Below are 18450 nucleotides of genomic sequence, written 5' to 3' on the forward strand. Positions count from 1 at the left end.
AGATGAGCCACAGGGGCAGCGGGGGGGGGGGGGCGGGGGCAGCAGGGGGGGGCAGGGCAGGGGCAGTGCCCTCTGGGTGGGGACCTGGGTTTCTTTTTTAAATATTTTATTTATTTATAAGAGGGGAAGAGAAGGAGAGAAATATCAGTGTATGGTTGCCTCCCGTGAGTCCCCTGCTGGGAACTGGCCTGCAACCCAGGCATGTGCCCTGACTGGGAATCAAACCCCAGATCGTGTGGTTCGCAGGCCCACGCTCAATCCACTGAGCTACACCAGCCAGGGCAGGACCTGGGCTTCTGAATGGAGCTGCACTGGGGAGAGCCACCAGGTGCTTATGGCTCTGCTGTCCCCTGCTGGACAAATCCGGAACAACATTGTACTTTGCAGGGGGAAAAAGAGGGGGTGGTTTCAGGCACCTCCCTTTGTCCTCCTACTTGGTCATTGGCAGAGCATTCACATTCTCCTTCCTCCTTTCTGAAGACAGGGTCCTTATGTTTGGGATTTCCAACCTCACGAAATAGGCTCTGCATCCCCCCAGGGACCCCAACGTTTCCACCCAGAACATGCCCCACATTTCTGAAGGTCCTTTTGCCAACAAGCATTGTCCTGGTGAAACAGGAAAAGTCTGCATTCAGGCTGCCTGTCACTACCAGAACCAATACATAGAGACAAGGATCAAATCTTTTTTTTAAGATTTTATTTATTTATTTTTAGACAGAGGGGAAGGGAGGGAGAAAGAGAAGGGGGGAAACCTGAACGTCTGAATGTGTAGTTGCCTCTTGCACACTCCTCACGGGGAACCTAGCCTGCAACCCAGGCATGTGCCCTGACTGGGAATCGAACCAGCAACCCTTTGGTTCACAGGCCAGCATTCAATCCACTGAGCCACACGAGCCAGGGCTGGATCGAATCTTTATGGGCACTTTATTCAGATGTTGGCCATCTGAGAAGACAGTGGGTTATATACCCTCAAAACCTCTTAACATCTTATCTTAACCTCTCATTTCTCGCTGACCTTTTTATAAGGAGAAGAAAGTGTAGGTAAAGAGTTTGGGGGAAAGGTTAACCGGATAAGACTTGCAGTCTGGTGGCAATTTTCTTAGCGCTTCTTTATCTGTTGATTAGCAATTCTTTGTCTGGGTCACAGATGTCCCCTCCCTGGAACACAGTGGCTCAGACACCCTTTTCATCCCTTGCAGACTCCTGGGTCACAAGGCTGAATTGTTTGTCAGCCTCCTGGAGTCACTGGGTCATTCATTCCAGTTTCTGGAATAACAGCTTTCCACACGCGTTAATCACTCAAGCCTATCAACTATGAAGCTCAAATTGTTCACCCTTGAGCACTCCTATCACTAGGGACACAGGGTCAGTTTCTGACAGTAAAACCACCCATTCATTGAGTTAGGAAGGAAAGGGGCTCCTGAGGAGGGGCCTCTTATGGACTACCATGGGTAGGCCACTATGTTCTTCAACTGACAAACCCAAGGAAAACAGAAAATGATAGAAACTTAATTGTAACAAAATCTGATAGATCAAGCCAAAGACTGGTTATTTGCAAAAACTAACAAAATTTGAAAAGCCAACGAAAAGTTCCCTTTTCACATACATAGGTATAGATAGATGTATCGAGAGAGTTATAATGAGAAACCTGTAGACCACTTTTCGGGCTAATTCAGTGGTGTTCAGAGAGGGGTAATGCCTGCTGGAGGGCAGAAGGAGGGTGGGTTAGGGAAGGGCGTGCACAAACGTGATTTCCACACCTCTGGACACCACTTGGGGTTATGGGTGGCATGGGTGCTGCTGTGGTCGGAGCCTGCGCACATTCATGGTAGCTGGACACCACGAAGGTGGCTATGGATGTTTGCTGAACGACTCAGGGACTGAATCAGCTCTGGGGGTAGCTGGCTCCCCGACTGCAAGAGAGAGAAAACTCTACTGACTGTTTACCAGCCTGGGGCCCTCCAGGCAGGAACCAGGACTCGGGCAGAGCCTGTGCCAGGGTTGAGATGTAGAATTAGTCATCTTGATAAACCGCATGCCAGTTACAAATCCAGGAAACTAACAATGTCCCTTGCCTGGAATCTCCCCAACTCCTACTCAGGCATCATGACTGAGTAAAGCTCTCCTACCCTGAGAAGCCTTCCCTGGTCAACTTCTTTCCTCCTCCCTCTGCCAGGGTAGGGGCCCACCCTGATGCCACATACTTCTGGGACATTCTTTAATCAAAGCATTTACCCCACTGCCTTTTTAAAATTCTGTTTTTTTCTTAATTTTCATCCTGGAAAACTTCTAACACACACAAAAGTACCAGTAATGGGATAATGAAGCCCATCTACCCACCCTACCCCACCACCCAATTTCAACAATTACCAACTCACAACCTCACTTCATCTCCATCACCTCCCACTATCCCCCCCTACCCGGGGTGATTTTGAAGCAAGTCCCAGACTTCCTATCATTTTATCAGTAAATACGTCATGGTTTTCTAAAAGATGAGTCCTTGGAACACTTTTAGAAGTGAGTGCCTCAGCGCTGGTCCATCATGTCCATGGGGCTGACACAGCTGTATGCACACACCCAGGTGAAGGCAGTCACTGTTCTGTAGTTGGTGAAGACACAGAGTGCCTGAGTCGGAGGAGGCCCCAGCCTAGAATATGAAGAGCTGTCCTTAGCACGGGTGCTGACCAGGCCCACCGTAACTCACCCATGGTGCCTTTCTAAAATCCATAACAGGTCCTGGCTGGTGTAGCTCAGTGGTTTGAGCACGGGCCTGCGAACCACACGATAGCGGTTCGATTCCCAGTCAGGGCACATGCCTGGGTTGCAGGCCAGTTCCCAGCAGGGGACACATGAGAGGCAACCATACATTGATATTTCTCTCCTTCTCTCCTTCCCTTCCCCTCTAAAGATAAATAAATAAAATCTTAAGAAAAACAAAAATAGAAAAATAAAATCCACAACAGTCCCCGTTCCCTCCCCACCACTATTTCTTTAGCCAGAACCTCCAAGGATGAGGCCAGGGCACGAGGATTTGGGGAACGTGCCTCAGGTGTATTTGATGCGTTGTTCTCCCTACGCCCAAGTGGCCCCACCAGGGTGGGTTCACACATAGGTGCCAGACGCCTTCACCTTGCATCATTCTGAGAAGAGGAAGCCCTGGAGTGGCCACCAGGCCTCGTTCCAGCCTATAGGAGAGAAAGCTCCACGTCACCAAAACAGCCAGTACCTTTTTCAGGGAAGAAATGGGGACCAGTGCCCCACCCCAGCCTCAGCAGTAGTGTAACCTTCTGAGTTCCCAGCACCTTTACTCTGAGCCAAGTATAAGTGAGCCCAGTGCCGGCCTAATCTTAGAATCAGACATCAGTGCCCACCTGTGGAAGAAGCTACTGTGGGACCACCCTGGGGGAGGGTCTTTTCCCTCCCCAGGCAACCAGCACCCCAACACCAATTGTTGGCATTGACTCCAGGCTAAAGGCTGCCAGATGACAACCTATGACATCCACCTGCTGCTGAGAGAACTTCCTCAGGCCTTTGCCTGGTCACAATATCCGGTGTGAACCTGGGCTGGCCCAGTTTGTACACTGAGGCCCTGCAGCTGATTCACACTGCATCCCTTTTTCTGCTGGGTCAGGTGTCTGATAAGTCGTCCTCCAGAGGGCTGAGGGAAGGCAGGGGTCCTGTGTGTCCTACCATCTCCACGAAATAGCTGTTCTCACTGCAGCCTTTGCTGATGAGACCAGGTGTGGGTGGAGACCTAACAATGCAGGAAGGATAGGCGCAACCATTAGCACTAATGAGGCTGGCGGCCTGAAAGCTTTTTACTGTGAAGCGGCTCGCCCACCCACGGAACAATCTGTTCTGCTTACCCGGCTTCCAGGAACCCCAAGCAGAAAGGGATCAGAGGACCGGAAAAGGGGTGGGGGTCTTGGAAAAGCTTGAAGGGAGGAGGAAGGGAGGCAGAGCCAGGGGTGGAAGCAGGAGGGCTTGTGCTGGCTAGGCGGGCTTTCTTCCGTCCCTTTCTCCCCCCCAAAACCCAGAATCTAGGTCTGTACCACATCTTTACCCCACTCTGACCACTGCCCCACCATCCAATTCAATGTCCTTGACCTATGTTCCTGTAAACAAAGCAAACAACTTGCCAGGTAATGCCTGAGTGAGCATCTCCGGGGCCACAAATTAAATTAAGCTCTCAGGGCCGTCTGCCTTGTTACTGCTAATGGCTCCAGCCTGACCACCTCCCAGGTCCCTGACCTGTAGAAATTTGGGGGGCTCTGGGCACCCTATCTTGTTCCCAAGCTTTAACTGGCTCCTGGAGACCTCGCCCTCGATTGGAGATGGTCACCTTCTAGTAGAGCACCCCAAAGCTCAGATTCCAGAGAGACAGATCCAAGTTTTACCTTCCTCTGCCTCTGGGGAGGGCCTCTCATGCCCTGGCTGCAGGGAACAGTCACGTGTGGGCCCTTCATTAGACCCTGCTATATAAGCTGAGGGCACGGGGCGGCTGGGAACTCTCCAGGCAAGGACCCAGCAAACAGAAGTAAGTCCCCTGGTGGGGCAGAGACTCCTCCTCCCTGGGGGACCTCTCTGGGGGATTGGGCAGAGGGTTCTCCAAGGATTAGGAGAGGCTAAGTGGTGGGTCTTCCTGCTGAGCCAGGCCATGCTGACTGCAGTGCTGAGCTGTGCCCTGCTGCTGGCACTACCTGCCAGGCAGGGTGCCCAGATGAGCTTGGCACCCCCAGAGGGCATCAGAGGGTCTGACCGGGCCCTGTTCCCAGAGACGTCAGGTCAGTGCGGGCCGGGGTGGGTCTGGGTGGGGCCTGGAATCCCTTGGCCACAAACTACTCTGCTGAGTATGAGCCCTCCTTCTCCCTTCCCAATCCCAGGCTGGGAGGTGGGTGTTTTGCACATGGGGGAAGGGAGATGCATGTGTTCTGCCCTCGAATCACTGTCCCAGGCCTGGGCCTGCAGCCTGGGCTGAAGTGGACAACTGCAGAACAGGCAGAAAAGGCTCTGCTGGAGGAGGCCAAGGACTTGGCAGAGGTAACTAACTGTTCAGGGAAACGGGGGAGGCCCCAAGCCTGGGGAGGAACCCTCAGGCATCATCCCCATTCTCCATTTCATGCCCTCCTCACATGGAACGATACTGCAGACCCCCACGCTCCACCACCATCCCCCTTGAGTAGGGGCAGGTGAGGTCCCTGACCTGCCTTCCGAGGCCCATACTCCCGCAACCCCATACTCCTGCAACCTTGCAGGTGCTAGATCCGGAAGGACGTGAGCCACGCTCCCCACGTCGCTGCCTAAGGCTGCATGAGTCCTGTCTGGGACAGCAAGTACCGTGCTGTGACCCATGTGCCACGTGCTACTGCCGGTTCTTCAACGCCTTCTGCTACTGCCGAAAGCTGGGTACTGCTGCAAACCCTTGCAGCCGCACCTAACTGGTCACTGTCAGAGTCGGGTTTGGGACGGGGGGCGTGAATAAAGTTTGGGACCGGGGGTGTGAATAAAGTTTGGGACCAACCCCAAGGCTGTGGCATTATTTCGAGCGTGGCCTTTGGAGGGGGTAAGTCACGGCAGGGATGGGGACGCAGCCAAACCTAGAAACCACACACCCTACCCCAGAACCTGTGTTACCCCATCAGCTGACTTACATGAACTCTCTTAGGGCGCTAGGCACTTTGAGGGAAAAAGAGAAGAGCCGCTCTCCAGCCCTCAAAATCTTGTCCAGTAAATGAGGGAAAGGGGTAGGGGGCACAGCACGGGGCAGGGCCTGCAACTTGTTGCTGGCGTTCAGGCATTAGGTTCCAGAACCTGCTTGCAGCTAACTCGATGTGTGATACCTAGCAAAGGTCGCTCTTGCCATGCTTCAGCTCCCCCTAGAAGAAGGCTGACTCAACAGCCTGGAACATTTCCAAGCATAAACAGCTCCCATCTTTACTCCGCACGCCCCACAATACCAGATTCTACACACCCGGGAAAGCTAGAAAGCCCAGTCCAATTTCCACGGCTATGAGCGCCACCGTGCGGCTGACTAGGGACACTCAGTAGATCCAACGGAGCCGGAGGCGCTCCTTCCCTCAGCGCGCAGGCGCCAGAGAGCCGTCCCAGCCCACACCTGCTCAACGCGTCCGGTCGAAGCCACCCGGAAGGCCAGCGCCGCTCAGAACAGCCCCGTTGTGATCACGTGACACCCATGAAGGTCATCTGACGCGCTTGACGGACAGCTGAGGGCGCCGAGTCAGCTGATCTAGGAGTTGCGCTCCCTGCTTGCTGGTTGGGGTTCTCCGGTTCCACAGCCCACGCCGCAGCCATGTCGTCCTTCCCGGAGCTTTACTTCAACGTGGACAATGGCTACTTGGAGGGACTAGTGCGCGGTTTGAAGGCAGGGGTGCTCAGCCAGGCGGACTACCTCAACCTGGTGCAGTGCGAGACGCTCGAGGGTGAGCCGCGGGGCCGGGATGCCGGGCTGTGAAAGGGCAGGCGAATGAGGGGCCTCTCGAAGGGCCTGAGAGGCCTCGCTGGGGATTCCGGGGCTGATGGAGGCGCTGGGAGGGGAGCCGCCTCCAGCTGCGGCCCGGCCCAGGCCCAAACGCAAACAAGCCTTTAAAACACTATGGTTTGCCTCTGCTGGGACCCGCTCAGGTCTCTCGGGAGTGGTTGGTCGGTGTGAGATGAGCCCATGTAAGTCCCTTTACCCTGACGTCGCCGGAGTGAGCTGTCCCGTGGTAACGTTTGGGGAAACTAAGCGGAAAAGTCCCCCAGTTCCCTACGTTAGTAGTCCCCCACTTCCCTACGCCTTGGTGTTAACATACCCCAAGGCGTTTGTGATCATTGACGCTTCTCGTTAGCCGTGGGGTGAGCCTTCCTGGGGAATTGCTGAGCCTGCTTAGAGTTTTCTCCCGTCGCGGAACCACTGGCTGAACAGTCTTCTGAAGGCAGTGTTTGGGAGAGCAAGGCGTGGCCCTACAGGTCTGGAAGATCATACGCTGTATTTATCCTGTAAGACTTAAACCCTCAGCAAGAAGGGTGCTTGTTGGAATGGGGTGTCTTAGCACAAGAATTGTGAGAAGCCGAGTTCCCCCTTCCCAGTACACAGAGCATCAAATTTACTGAATTGTAGACGTCCCTGATTCCAGTCTTCGCCTCCTCCCCGTCCCCCATGCGGTGGTGAAGGGTACTGTGGCTGGGATGTCAGTCCCCATCCCTGACCCTTAAGTGTACTCTTGAGCTGGTCTCATGGTGGCTGGAGGGGGAAGATGACCAGATGTGATTCACCCTCAGGAGGAAATTTTCAAATAAGTGTATTGAGGTTAAAAGTGGATTCAGTGAAGAAAAAAAAAACCACTAGTTTTTGTTTATCTTGCAACAATGCAAAAATACATATCTTTAAAACCAAGATTAAAATATAGTCGTATATTTCATGATTTTATTTTTTATTTTAAAGGATTTCTTTAAAAAAGACTTTTATTCATTTGTAGAGAGGAGAAGGGAGGGAGAGAGGGAGAAAAACATTAATGTGCAGCTGCCTCTTGAGCGCCCCCTACTGGGGACCTGGCCTGCAACCCAGGCATGCTCCTGGACTGGGAGTCCAACCCTTGACCCTTTGGTTCGAAGGTTGGCACTCAATCCACTGAGCCACACCAGCCAGGCTGTATATTTTATGGTTTTAACATAAATGTGGGGGAAAAAAGGTTGTTCACTTCCATTGTGGAATTGGAGGAGATGGGGAAGGAGAGGAGAGCACTTTGGGTGCTGGATTGTAGCAGCCTGTCAGCAACCTGATTGTCCTCTGTTGGAAAAGGAGGAGAAACGGAAGTTGTGGGGCAGGGCCTGGCACACAGTTGGCACTTAATGTGTTTGTGGACCGACTGGGGCTGGAGGAAGCTCTTTGCTTAAATCTGAAGGTGGACTCTACTGATTGCCAGCTGGCGTTTGGTAAACTTGTTTCTCTTCCAGGCTTTCCTCACTCTTGCTGCTGACTCCTCCTTATCTCTACCCCCACCCCCACCCCCCACCATTGACCCCCTACCTTCTGAGTCCACAGGGTTCCCATTTTCCCAGCAAACCCTCCATTCTTCCTACAACACCGTTGGCTGACATGGCCCCCTTGTGGCCTAAATACAGACCTTCAGAGTGACACTCAGGGGTTCCCTTGCTCTTTCATGTGTATTCCTTTCTCTCCCACAAGCCATGCCCCCAGTTCTTGGTGCGCCTAGTGTGGTGGAGGTCTTTGGAGTTAGACAAATCTGAGTTTGCCTCCCAACCCTGCCAATTACTGTACTACCTTAGACAAATTATTTTGCCCCTCTGGACCTTGGGTTCTTCATCTAGAATATTAAACAGTACCTACTTCAGAAGGTTGTAAGATGTCAACTATTGGGGGTAAAATGCTTAGCCTGGCACCAGGCACAGAGTAAGCACTGGGCAAATTGTAGTTCTTGTTTTCGGTACTGTTCGCACCTGCCGTTCCGTCTGCTTCCTTCTTGCGACCACGAAGCCCAGTGACTTCCACCCTTCAAGGCCCAGACTCTGTAGCACCCCACCTAAGAACCTCTTTGTGGCCATGCTAGGCTAGAATATGGTCCCCCGTACCCAGTTACAGCTCCTCTGGTGTTTGTGCTGCTTTTCTAGGTGTTTCTTACAATAGAGTTTGGGATTTTTGGTACCATGTATGTTGGAGATACTCAGGACTTTCAGGGCTTGGGGATAACCAGAAATAGGAAGAAGTGATCAGAAACACTATCTTATTCTCGATGGAAAGGCCTTCTCTGCTTCTGAAGATGACACCAAAGGCCTGGCCTTCAGGCCTTTGTTGCTGGATATTTTTGCCTCCCCAGCCCCAGGGGAAGGGAGAGAGGGTGGGAAGAGGACACCAAGGAATCCTGTGGGGCCTAGTGAGAGTGTAGTTGTGTCCTGAGGTGGTGAGATTTCCAAAGAACACCTGTCAGGTGTTTTGACATTTCTCAGAAGGTGCGGTTCGTTGGTCAGTGGGTGTTTATTTGTTCTGCAATTTAGGGCAAATATAGACCTCTACCACACCTCAGCCTTCCTCCATGGATTCCACTCCAACAGGGTGTCTGCTACTGACCTCTTCTTGGTCTCGTAGCATCTCCGAAGCCCGTATGTCCTCCATGGTCCATTTTTGCTTCATCGTCTTTTCTCAGAGGCAGGATAAAGAACCTGGAGAGGTCCCACCCCTTTGGTGAGCTGATAGGACAGAAAAGCTTAATGGTCACAAAAGTTCTTTCCAGCTCTGAGTGTTTCAGGACGTGCTGAGTACCTCCTGGGAGCTGGGTCCCAGCTTGTGACCAAGAGGAAGTGGGTCAGAGGTGTATCAAGAGAAAACATACAGTAGAGCTCACTTTTTTTTTTTCGAAAAAATCTTATTTATTTATTTCTAGAGAGAGGGGAATGGAGAGAGGGAGAAAGGGAGAGAAACATCAGTGTGTGGTTGCCTCTGGACCTGGCCCACGACCCAGGCATGTGCCCTGATTGGAAATTGAACCGGCGACCCTATGCAGGCCGGCACTAAATCCACTGAGCCACACCAGCCAGGGCGGTGTGTGATCTTTTTAATTGCTGAATTTGGTTTGCTAATATTTTGTTGAGGATTTTGCATCTATTTTCATTAGGGATATAGGCCTCTAATTTTATGTTATTTTTTGTGATGTCTTTGGTTTTGGAATCAGGGTGATGCTGGCCTTGTAAAATGAAGGTGGGAGCCTTCCCTCCTCTTCAGTTTTTCGGAATGGTTTGAGAAGGATAGATGTTAAATCTGTTTTGAATGTTTGGTAAAATTCACCTGTGAAGTTATCTGGTCCAGGACTTTTATTTGTTGGGATTTTTTTTTAAAGATTTTATTTATTTATTTATTTTTAGAGGGGAAGGAGAGAGGGAGAGAAACATCAATGTATGGTTGCCTTTTGTGTGTCCCCTGCTGGTAGTTAGCCTGCAAGGAACCGACCTGCAACCCAGGCATGTGCCCTGACTGGGAATCGAACCGCGATCGTCTGGTTCGCAGGCCTGTGCTCAATCCACTGAGCTACGCCAGCCAGGGCTATTTGTTGGGAGTTTTTTGATTATTGATTCAATTTCTTTAGCCCCAGACGGTGTGGTTTTGTGGACTGAGTGCCGGCCTGCAAACCGGAAGGTCACAGGTTTCTTTCCCAGTCAGGGCACATGCCTGGGTCATGGTCCATATTCCCCAGTTGGGGGCGCGTGAGAGGCTGACCAGTCCATGTATCTCTCGCACATTAATGTTTCTCTCCCTTCCTTCCCCTTTCTCTAAAAAGTAAATAAATAAAATCTTTTAAACAAAACAGAAGAATCAACAGTAACTTGTTAATGTCATCAAATATCCATTTTGTGTTCATATTTCTGTCAAATTTTTAAAAATATGATTTTTTTCAATTAGGATACAAAAATGATCCATACATTTCAGTTGGTTGAAGCTATCTCAGATCTTTTAACATATAGATTCTCTCTCTTTTACTTATTGAAGAAGCCAGGTTACTTAATTTATAGATTTCCCCTCTGTCCTAATTTCGCTGACTACATTCCTGCTGTCTAGTTTAATATGTTCCTTTGTCCCCTGTTTTCCCTGTAAATTAGTAGTTAGATATAGAGGCCTGAGTAGATTCCATTTTTTAAAAGAGTATTTAATAGCCCTGACTCATGCGGCTCAGTTGGTTGAGCGATGGCCTGTGGACCAAAGGGTCACTGCTTTGATTCCCAGTCGGGGCACATGCCTGGGCTGCAGGCCAGGTCCCCAGTGTGGGGCACATGAGAGGCAACCATGCATTGATGTTTTTCTCCCTCTCTTTTTCCTTCCCTCCCCCTCTCTAAAGATAAGTAAATAAAATATTTTTTTAAAAAGGAAAGAAAAATAGTATTTAATAGATAATATTTGTACTTTCATTGGGAGGCACATAATATTTAGCTATCTCTCTTTTTGTGACATGAGGAATCATTGGCATTTATTGCCTAGAATCATTATTTCAGTAGGGCTGCGAAATGGTGATATTCTGCGTTTCCCTCTGCAGTTGCTAGTTTGGATACTTTTATACCTGTAAACTTGGAATAATCAACTGCTTGGTTGCGCTGAGATACTTTGTACAGGAGAGGCAGGGTAAGTGCTGATCCTCTTCCATATTTCCCAGCTTTCAAAATAATTGAGTTGGTTTTCCAACCTCCTCCAAAGATGACTGACAGGGTCGGTTTGTTCTTTTTTTGGTGTCATAAGGCAATGTGGATTTCAGTGTATTTGTTGTGCTTTCGACTTTAGACTTTACTGGTGCTCACAGTGTCCTCTGGCCCGCGGGAGTGTATTCAGTAGCCCGCCAGGTCTTTTTGACAGAACCTTGTACATTTTGAGGGCTCCCTCACCTCTGGAGGACAGTATGTTCTGGTCGTACTTTGCACATTTCCTGACCCAGACCCAGCGTCACCGTTCCTCTTAGGGGACCTGGTTATCTGTATTGAAATACGATATTTGGAGACCATAATCTGGGTCCAGAGGTTTCTCATTGCCGCTGGGTTGGTTGTCGTTTCTAGGGTTTTTCTATGGGTTAGCTCTTTTATTACTCAGAAACTTGGGAGACACAAAATCATATAGCTTGCTGGATTATGCAGCCACAGCTCAGTGGATGGTATCAGATGCCAGCTTTCTAATTTGGAACGAGGCCCCCCCTGATGCTTGGGCCAGTCAGGGCATCTCCTTCCTATTTCCAGGAAACACAACCGATATTCAGGAGGGGGAGAGCCGGTGTGCCAGATCCCTGGGGACTGTGGGTGAAGAGCTCACGTGCGTGGCTGCCTTTCAGAACACTTTAGCCCTCTCTGTCCTGAGTCACTTGTCTCTGTTCATCACAGCATCTCCTGCATTTCAGCCTTATTTCATACGAGACCATCTCATCTGGGAAGAAGAAAGTGAGACTCCAGGCTGGGCTCGCCCAGTCACCTGTCACAGGGAACTGCAGATGCAAATGTAGGTGGTGTCTTTCCGGGAGTGGCAAGTCACTCCGTACTAATTGTGGTGTGGCTAGGAGTGTGCCTGGGAAGTTACGCAGACGTCAGTTAGCTCTTGAGGGATTGCAAAAGCCGTAGGAAGTGCTTTTTCCTGACTGTCGCTGATGGGAGGGTAAAGCTGTTGGACTGACCCTTTAGAATGTGCCTGCAGTTATTTTCTTCTAAAAACATTTGACTTATTTATTTTTGGAGAGAGGGGAAGGGAGAAGGAGGAAGAAAACATCGATGTGCGAGAGAGACATCAGTCAGGGTTGCCTCTCGCACGCCCCGACTGGGAATGAAACCGGTGACCTTTCAATTTGCAGGGCAGTGTTCCACCCACAGAGCCACACCAGTCAGGGCTGTCTGCAGTTTTTTAAAAAGTGGATTGGAGGGAATTTCCATTTTTTCGGAGAGAGGACTTGGTCAGACTTGCGGGTTGGATAAGGAGGCTAAGGAAGGATGAGTCAAGGCCGATGTCCTCATCTCTGGCTTAGGCAGTTGTACAGGTGGCAGAGTGAACTTATGGGTGGAATATAGACAACAGGCTGGAGGAAGTGAGAAGACGGGACTGAGGGATCTGTGAGCCACTTGAGTAGAGATTTGGAGGCTGTTTTTGGTAATCAGCTGTGAGGTCTGAGCTTGGGAGATAGCTTGGGGAGTCAAGGTAGAAGTATGGCCGTTGACCCCGAGAGAGAGTAAAAAGTCACAAGGGGAGAGGCCAAACATGAGACCCTTCCCCAGGAAGGAATTCAGTTAAGCAAGATGGGGAAAAAGATAGTCCGGCCAGCAGACTGAAGGCAGCCCCTGAGAGGTGGGTAGCCACAGGGGAGGACCTGAAAAAGAAGGGGGTAGTAAGTGCCAAGCGTGGCCAAGATGTTGACGTTAAAGTCAGACAGCCCTTCATCTTGTTTTGCCATTCAAAGGTCATTGGTGCCTTTAATGAGAACAGAGGCAAGAGGGGCCAGAGGCTGATGGCAGTTCGTGGAGTGAACGGGCAGCGATCGTGTTCAGACAGAGCAGAGCTCACCAATCAGCTAATCTCCACTCAGCTACTTACTGGCTTTGTGACCTTGGGCCAGTGATTTATTCTCAGCTGTACAATGGGAACGTGGTTAGTAGGAGCTCTATGGAATATTAGTGAAGCGTAAGCCGGGGGGCTGGGGGCCGAGTGAGCCGTCAGAGAAATCGCCGCTCCCACCCTGGCCGTTCTTTCCTGTCACTCCTAGGGAGCAGGCGCCACGCTGGGCCTGGAGTGGGTAATGAAAACATGCCGCACAGGCCTTGCTTGGGGGGAGGTATACCTGCCCAACAGGCAGGCTGCCGACGTCGGCAGCATTGAATGCACACTGGGTGCAGGGTACATTTCAGAGCCCTGGGAGCACGTGAGGAGTGATGGTTAAAGGGTTAGGGTTTCTTTTGGGGTGACCAGATGTTCTAAAATTGCTTGTGGTGATGGTTGCACAACTCTGTAAACCTACTAAAAACCATTGAATTGTACACTTTAAATGGGCAAATGGTATGGTATGTGAATTATATCTCAGTAAAACTGTTATAAAAAAAATAGCCAGGCCAAAGAGGCGGGAAGAAGTACTGGCATTAGCAGTTTCAGGAACAGGAAGCTGCGTGGAGTGCCGGAGGAGCTTCGGAAAGTGGGAAGAGGGAGCAGAGCCGGCGTCGTGGGTGTGCAGGGGCTGAGTGAGGAGAGGTGCATCGGCGGGTTCATGCTGATGAACCACCTGCATGGAAGGGCATGCAGCTCGGGAGGGATGAGGGTTGTGATTTAAAAACAGAGAGACTTGCCTTGGCTGGTGTGGCTCAGTGGATTGAGTGCCGGCCTGTAAACCAAAGGGTCGCCAGTTTGATTCCCAATCAGAGCACATGCCTGGGTGGTGGGACAGATCCACAGTTGGGGGCGTGTAAGGGGCAGCTGATTGATGTACCTCTCACACATCGATGTTTCTCTTTCTTCCCTTCTCTCTAAAAATAAATAAATAAAATCTTACATAAAAATAAAAAAAGAGACACACACCGTTCAGTTAGGTCAGGGGTCATGTGTGGGAGATGTCTTGCCTAAGATTTTCTGTTTATGTTCTTGCCTGGAAACATGTTGTATGTTCTGTTTTGTTTGTCAGAGGACACTATATTGAATTCATGTAATTAGGCGACTGCTGCTTGGACAGAACACACGTTTAGTTCAGTCCAAATTCCTCGGGGTCAGATCTTGTTCAGAGGAAGAGATAGCACGGTCCCGTGACAATCCAGTGGTCACAGGCTAGAGGGAAGTGCTCAGGAGGCCTTGAGAGAAGGGTGTGTTGAAGGTGGTGACCGTGGAATGAAAGGAACAAGTACATTGAGTCTCTGAGCTCTGAGAGCTGGGCCCCACACATACCTGATGTTTCTCCCTCGGTGTTTGAGGGTCTGTGTTATCCCGAGTGCCCTGGGCCATGGCATTGCTGTGTGGAGAGACCCCCTGATGCCCTGTGATCGATGCTCTGGCATGGATCATTGGTGGTGACCATGGCAACCTACTGCCTCATTTGTTCCTCTCCAGCTTGATCTTGCTACAAGAGGATGAGGTCCCTGAGCAGGGAGGAGGCAGGGGCTAGGCAGGAAGGAAGTCTTGCTGCCATGAGCCAGCTTGGACTGGATCCCGCAGTGGGTGAAGAAGGGGAAGTTGCGGGAGTGGAGATTGATGGTATGATGCAATTAGAAATTTGGTCTGGGGCCCCAGAGGATAGATTTAGAAGGAGGCAGGCTGGAGGCAGGCAGCTATTCAGCCTCGGGGGGAGACCGTGGGCTGTACTGGGGCAGGAGTGGCACATGGGGAGATGAAGTCTGGGTCATAGACAAGCTTAAGGGATGAAACACGCTGGATCAGACCAGTTCTTACTAGATAGGAGGGTGTGAGGAGTTAGAAGCCAGACTTCTGGTTAATAAGTAACCGGAGCTGCTTCTGAGATGGGGACGCCCAGGGGAAGAGCAGGTTTGGGGTGGGGGAGAGGAGGCGTCCTGTTGGAGATGTGCTGCATCCGGGTGTGTGAGGGAGGTGGCCATGTGGCCCTGGAGCACTCTGGAAGTCATCAGTACGCTGGCTGGCGGCAGTTCAGCCCACGCCCGGCCATCTGTTGGCTTGCAGTCAGGGCAAGCCTCCCTTAGAAGCATAGTCCTGCCCAGGAGTCCTGCCAGGAGGCTGGAGAGCAGCCTCAACGTGGGCCAAGTGAACACAAGCGGACACAAGTGTGCCTGACAAGGACACCTGGCCTAGAGCCCAATCTGGCAAGTGGACAGGGAGAGCAGCAGCCAGGGATTCCCCCTCCCGATGCCTGCCACGCCTTCTCCTGTGTGACCCGGGCATGGTGACTTTTTAAAAACTAAACATACGTATTTTTGGATTGCAAAAGATACGTTGGGGGAAGAATGACTCAGTGTGGATCCTTTGGAGGACAGATTTTCACACCTGTTAGCATTGCACGTATATGCACTGTGTAACTCTGTGGCCCCCCCTTACAGATCTGTGCCCCCTAGATTAGCATTAGATGGCGTGTGTAGAGGTGTTCGTGCCAGCCTCGTAGGTGCCAGGGACCTGTTAGAACCAACGGGCTATCCATTGACAGGAGTGTGGTTAAATAAACCGTCACCTGTGCCTACCAGGGAATACTGTGCAAATACTCAAAATCAGGTGATAAGTTGCAAAGCATTAGTATAATATATTCCCATTTTAGTAGGATGCCAGGGGAACGCACATGGAAGAGCATTTGGAAGCATAAATACTGAGTTGTTTAGTGTGGCAGCCTCTGGGGAGGCTGGAGGGGGAATATTTCCATTTCCGTTTTATGTACCCTTCCATTGTTTGAATGTATCGCAGTGGACAGATATTTTATGATTCAGGACATTTGATAAAGACATCTAAAATAAGGAAAATTAGAACATAAAGGTAAACAAAGAGAAGTTACACCCAACAGTCGTCCAAGCTGAGACCCCTGCTAGTGACCCAGAGAATGTGACATCTAGACTTTGGTTCGCAGGCTCGTGGGGCTGGTCTGAGTCATAGGGAACCTGCATCAAGCCCTTTCTCTCGGCACCTGAAGGCTTAGAGCCTTGGGGACAGTGCTTGAGGGCCCAGGCCAGGGCTGGACACTTCACATCACCCAGGCCCAGAGCCCCAGGGCCCCTGTTGGGGTGCAGCTCCCCTGCTTACCTCTCACCTGGTCATTTTTCTCTCTCCTTTGTCCCCTCCTCCCAGCCCCACCTCTTGCACTCCCTTTACAAGATTGCATCTTGCACTGGCGTATCATGTAGCCTGGTGTTGTCTGGGAAGCTGTTTATGGTCAAGACAGCAACTGTCCACATGGGAACTGATGACCCCCCACTTCACCCGGGAGGCTGTGTCAGAGCTTGCCCTAGTGGGTGATAGCATGCTTTTCCTTGGATTTACTCAGCGATTACTTGCGCCTGGCTTCTGGGGTGGCGCCAGAGTCTGCACTCATGCCTAAGGCCTTTTGAGGTACACCGGCAATGTCAGCCATCCAGGGCCTTTGAAGATAAGGGTTTCTGGATAGTCAGGGTTTCTGCATGGCAGAGGGGAAAAGGCCCCAACACCTTATTTAATTTATTTTTTAAAATTTTAATTTACTGATTTTAGAGAGAGAGGAAGGGAGAAAAGAGAGCGAGAAAGAGAAACATTGATTTGTTTTCCATGTATTTATGCATTCATTGGTTGGTTCTCATATATGCCCTGACCAGGGATCAAACCCTCAACCTTGACATGTTGGGATGATGCTCTAACCAACTGAGCTACCCCAGGGCCCAGCACTTGATTTTAAACATTCTGCATAAAACACCTACAATGTGTTAACCTCACTTTCTCTCTTTCTTAGTGGCATGCACTGCACATAGCAGAGCTGTTCCCGCATTAGGGCTGTTCAACTGGAAGTGAAATGGAACAGAACTGCGGTCCCTGGCGGCCTGGGTCAGCCTCTGAGAGTTTGGGCCCCTTGGCAGCCTGCCCCTCATTCTTCCTGCCGTGGTCAGAGTGCCTGCCACAGCACCCCAGACCCCCTTTCTTACTTGTGTCTGTTCTCGTGCTTTGGGCTCAGCGGCCAGACACTAGCTTATTAGGAGGGTCCACATCAAGAATGAACATGATATCATTGTCTTTCTGGTGAATCATCTTCCCCTGCTCAGGGTTGAGACCCTGGGGCCTCTCTGAATCGCCTTTCTTGAGATCTCTGGGAGGCCAGGCAGCAGGCAGACTGCGGCTCCCTGTCTGGCCAGCTGTGTGATGCTAAGCATGTGATTTAATGCCTTGAAGCTTATTTGCTCACGCTCAGAATGAAACCGAAATCACTTGTACTTTGCTAGGATTCTGCAGCACAATGCCTAGGCCTAGCCGGAGTGAATGCTCAATAGCTATTTATACAATTAGATGAGTGACAGCACTGTGTTGGAATTGGCGGGCTACCGGGTTTGGGGGTACCGAGGAGGAGAAGCTGAGCCCCTGCATCCTAGAGGGGTGCACCATGTCCTTGAATGTCCTGTTTCTGGGCTATTAAGCACTTGATATTTTAAAATATAGCACTGGGCGGTAGAGATGGGGTAGAGAACTGGGATAAAGGAATTTGGAAACCTGGGAGGGAGGGGCTGAGGTGGAGACCAAGAGTGTAGAGGGCTGAGGATGCACAAGCACCCTACATCCTCTTCAGTCATGTGTTTCAGAAGCCTCTGTCTTCTCCAATACAAGATACACCAATCCCTCCCGACCAGACTCAAACCCACCCTATCTCCATTCTGGCTTCCCTGGACTCATGTCCACTTTGGGCCCATTCCCTCTTCTTTATGTCACATTCCTGTGTGCCTCTCTGGGTGCCTGCAGCCTACTCCTTCAGGGACTGGTGTCTGGGGGAGATGCAGACAGGAGGCTGAGGCAGTAATTAAACTGGAAAATTGTGTTGAGAATGAGCTAGAGCTAGAGGATGAAAATGCCATCCCCACTTTGGCCACAAGGGGGTGCACCAGGACCACTCAGCTGCCAGAGAGCTAGGTAGGAGTTGTGGCTGGAACAGCAAGTCAATGGAATCTCCCTGCTTTTCTGCACGGAACCTGCCTAAGGCCCCTCTCCCTGCGGGGTCTCTTTCCTGGGCCTTACTTCCCTCATACAAGTTTCAGTTGACCTTCTTAGACTAAGACCATGGCTTCTGGCATGGTCTCCTAATTGTCCATCTCTTCCCACCCTCATCTCCCTGGCCTCAATTTCCTGGGTTGGGAAGGGGAAGGCCAGGGACAGCTCCCGGATGCTATCTGCCCTGGTGCCCAGTGCAGGCTTCTCCAGCCTTGACCACCAAACTTCCCTTATTTACCTCCACCCGGGGCACGCTGGGAGCTCTCAAAGTCTGAGCAGCAGCTACAGCACCATGTGCTAGCCGTGAACCGGGGGTATGGGGG

General features: G+C 50.9%; 2 protein-coding genes across 2 annotated transcripts in view; both read left to right on the forward strand.

Moving 5' to 3' along the window:
* Positions 1–4519: 4519 nt before the first annotated feature.
* AGRP (agouti related neuropeptide) lies at positions 4520–5486 on the forward strand. Its single transcript, XM_037041694.1, has 4 exons — positions 4520–4537; positions 4655–4784; positions 4955–5040; positions 5256–5486. Exons 2-4 carry the CDS (start codon positions 4658–4660, stop codon positions 5436–5438), a joined length of 396 nt encoding a protein of 131 aa, XP_036897589.1. The 5' UTR covers positions 4520–4537; positions 4655–4657; the 3' UTR covers positions 5439–5486.
* A 712-nt stretch (positions 5487–6198) lies between these two features.
* ATP6V0D1 (ATPase H+ transporting V0 subunit d1) overlaps positions 6199–18450 on the forward strand; it is a 37134-nt gene continuing 24882 nt past the window's right edge. The window contains exon 1 of the mRNA XM_037041517.1: positions 6199–6440. Coding sequence (XP_036897412.1) covers positions 6311–6440 — 130 coding nt within the window. The 5' untranslated portion in view covers positions 6199–6310. The remainder of the gene's footprint in view (positions 6441–18450) is intronic.

Source organism: Sturnira hondurensis, unplaced genomic scaffold (genome assembly GCF_014824575.4).
Source record: "Sturnira hondurensis isolate 20B ecotype Veracruz unplaced genomic scaffold, ASM1482457v3 Scaffold0003090, whole genome shotgun sequence".
In the NCBI taxonomy this organism is placed as follows: domain Eukaryota; kingdom Metazoa; phylum Chordata; class Mammalia; order Chiroptera; family Phyllostomidae; genus Sturnira; species Sturnira hondurensis.

Excerpts from the sequence above, each read along its gene's own strand:
- AGRP (XM_037041694.1), top strand. The coding sequence starts at position 4,658 with ATGCTGACTGCAGTGCTGAGCTGTGCCCTGCTGCTGGCACTACCTGCC. Across the intron at positions 4,785-4,954 it reads CCTGTTCCCAGAGACGTCAG|GCCTGGGCCTGCAGCCTGGG; the intron begins GTCAGTGCGGGC and ends TCACTGTCCCAG. Across the intron at positions 5,041-5,255 it reads AGGCCAAGGACTTGGCAGAG|GTGCTAGATCCGGAAGGACG; the intron begins GTAACTAACTGT and ends GCAACCTTGCAG.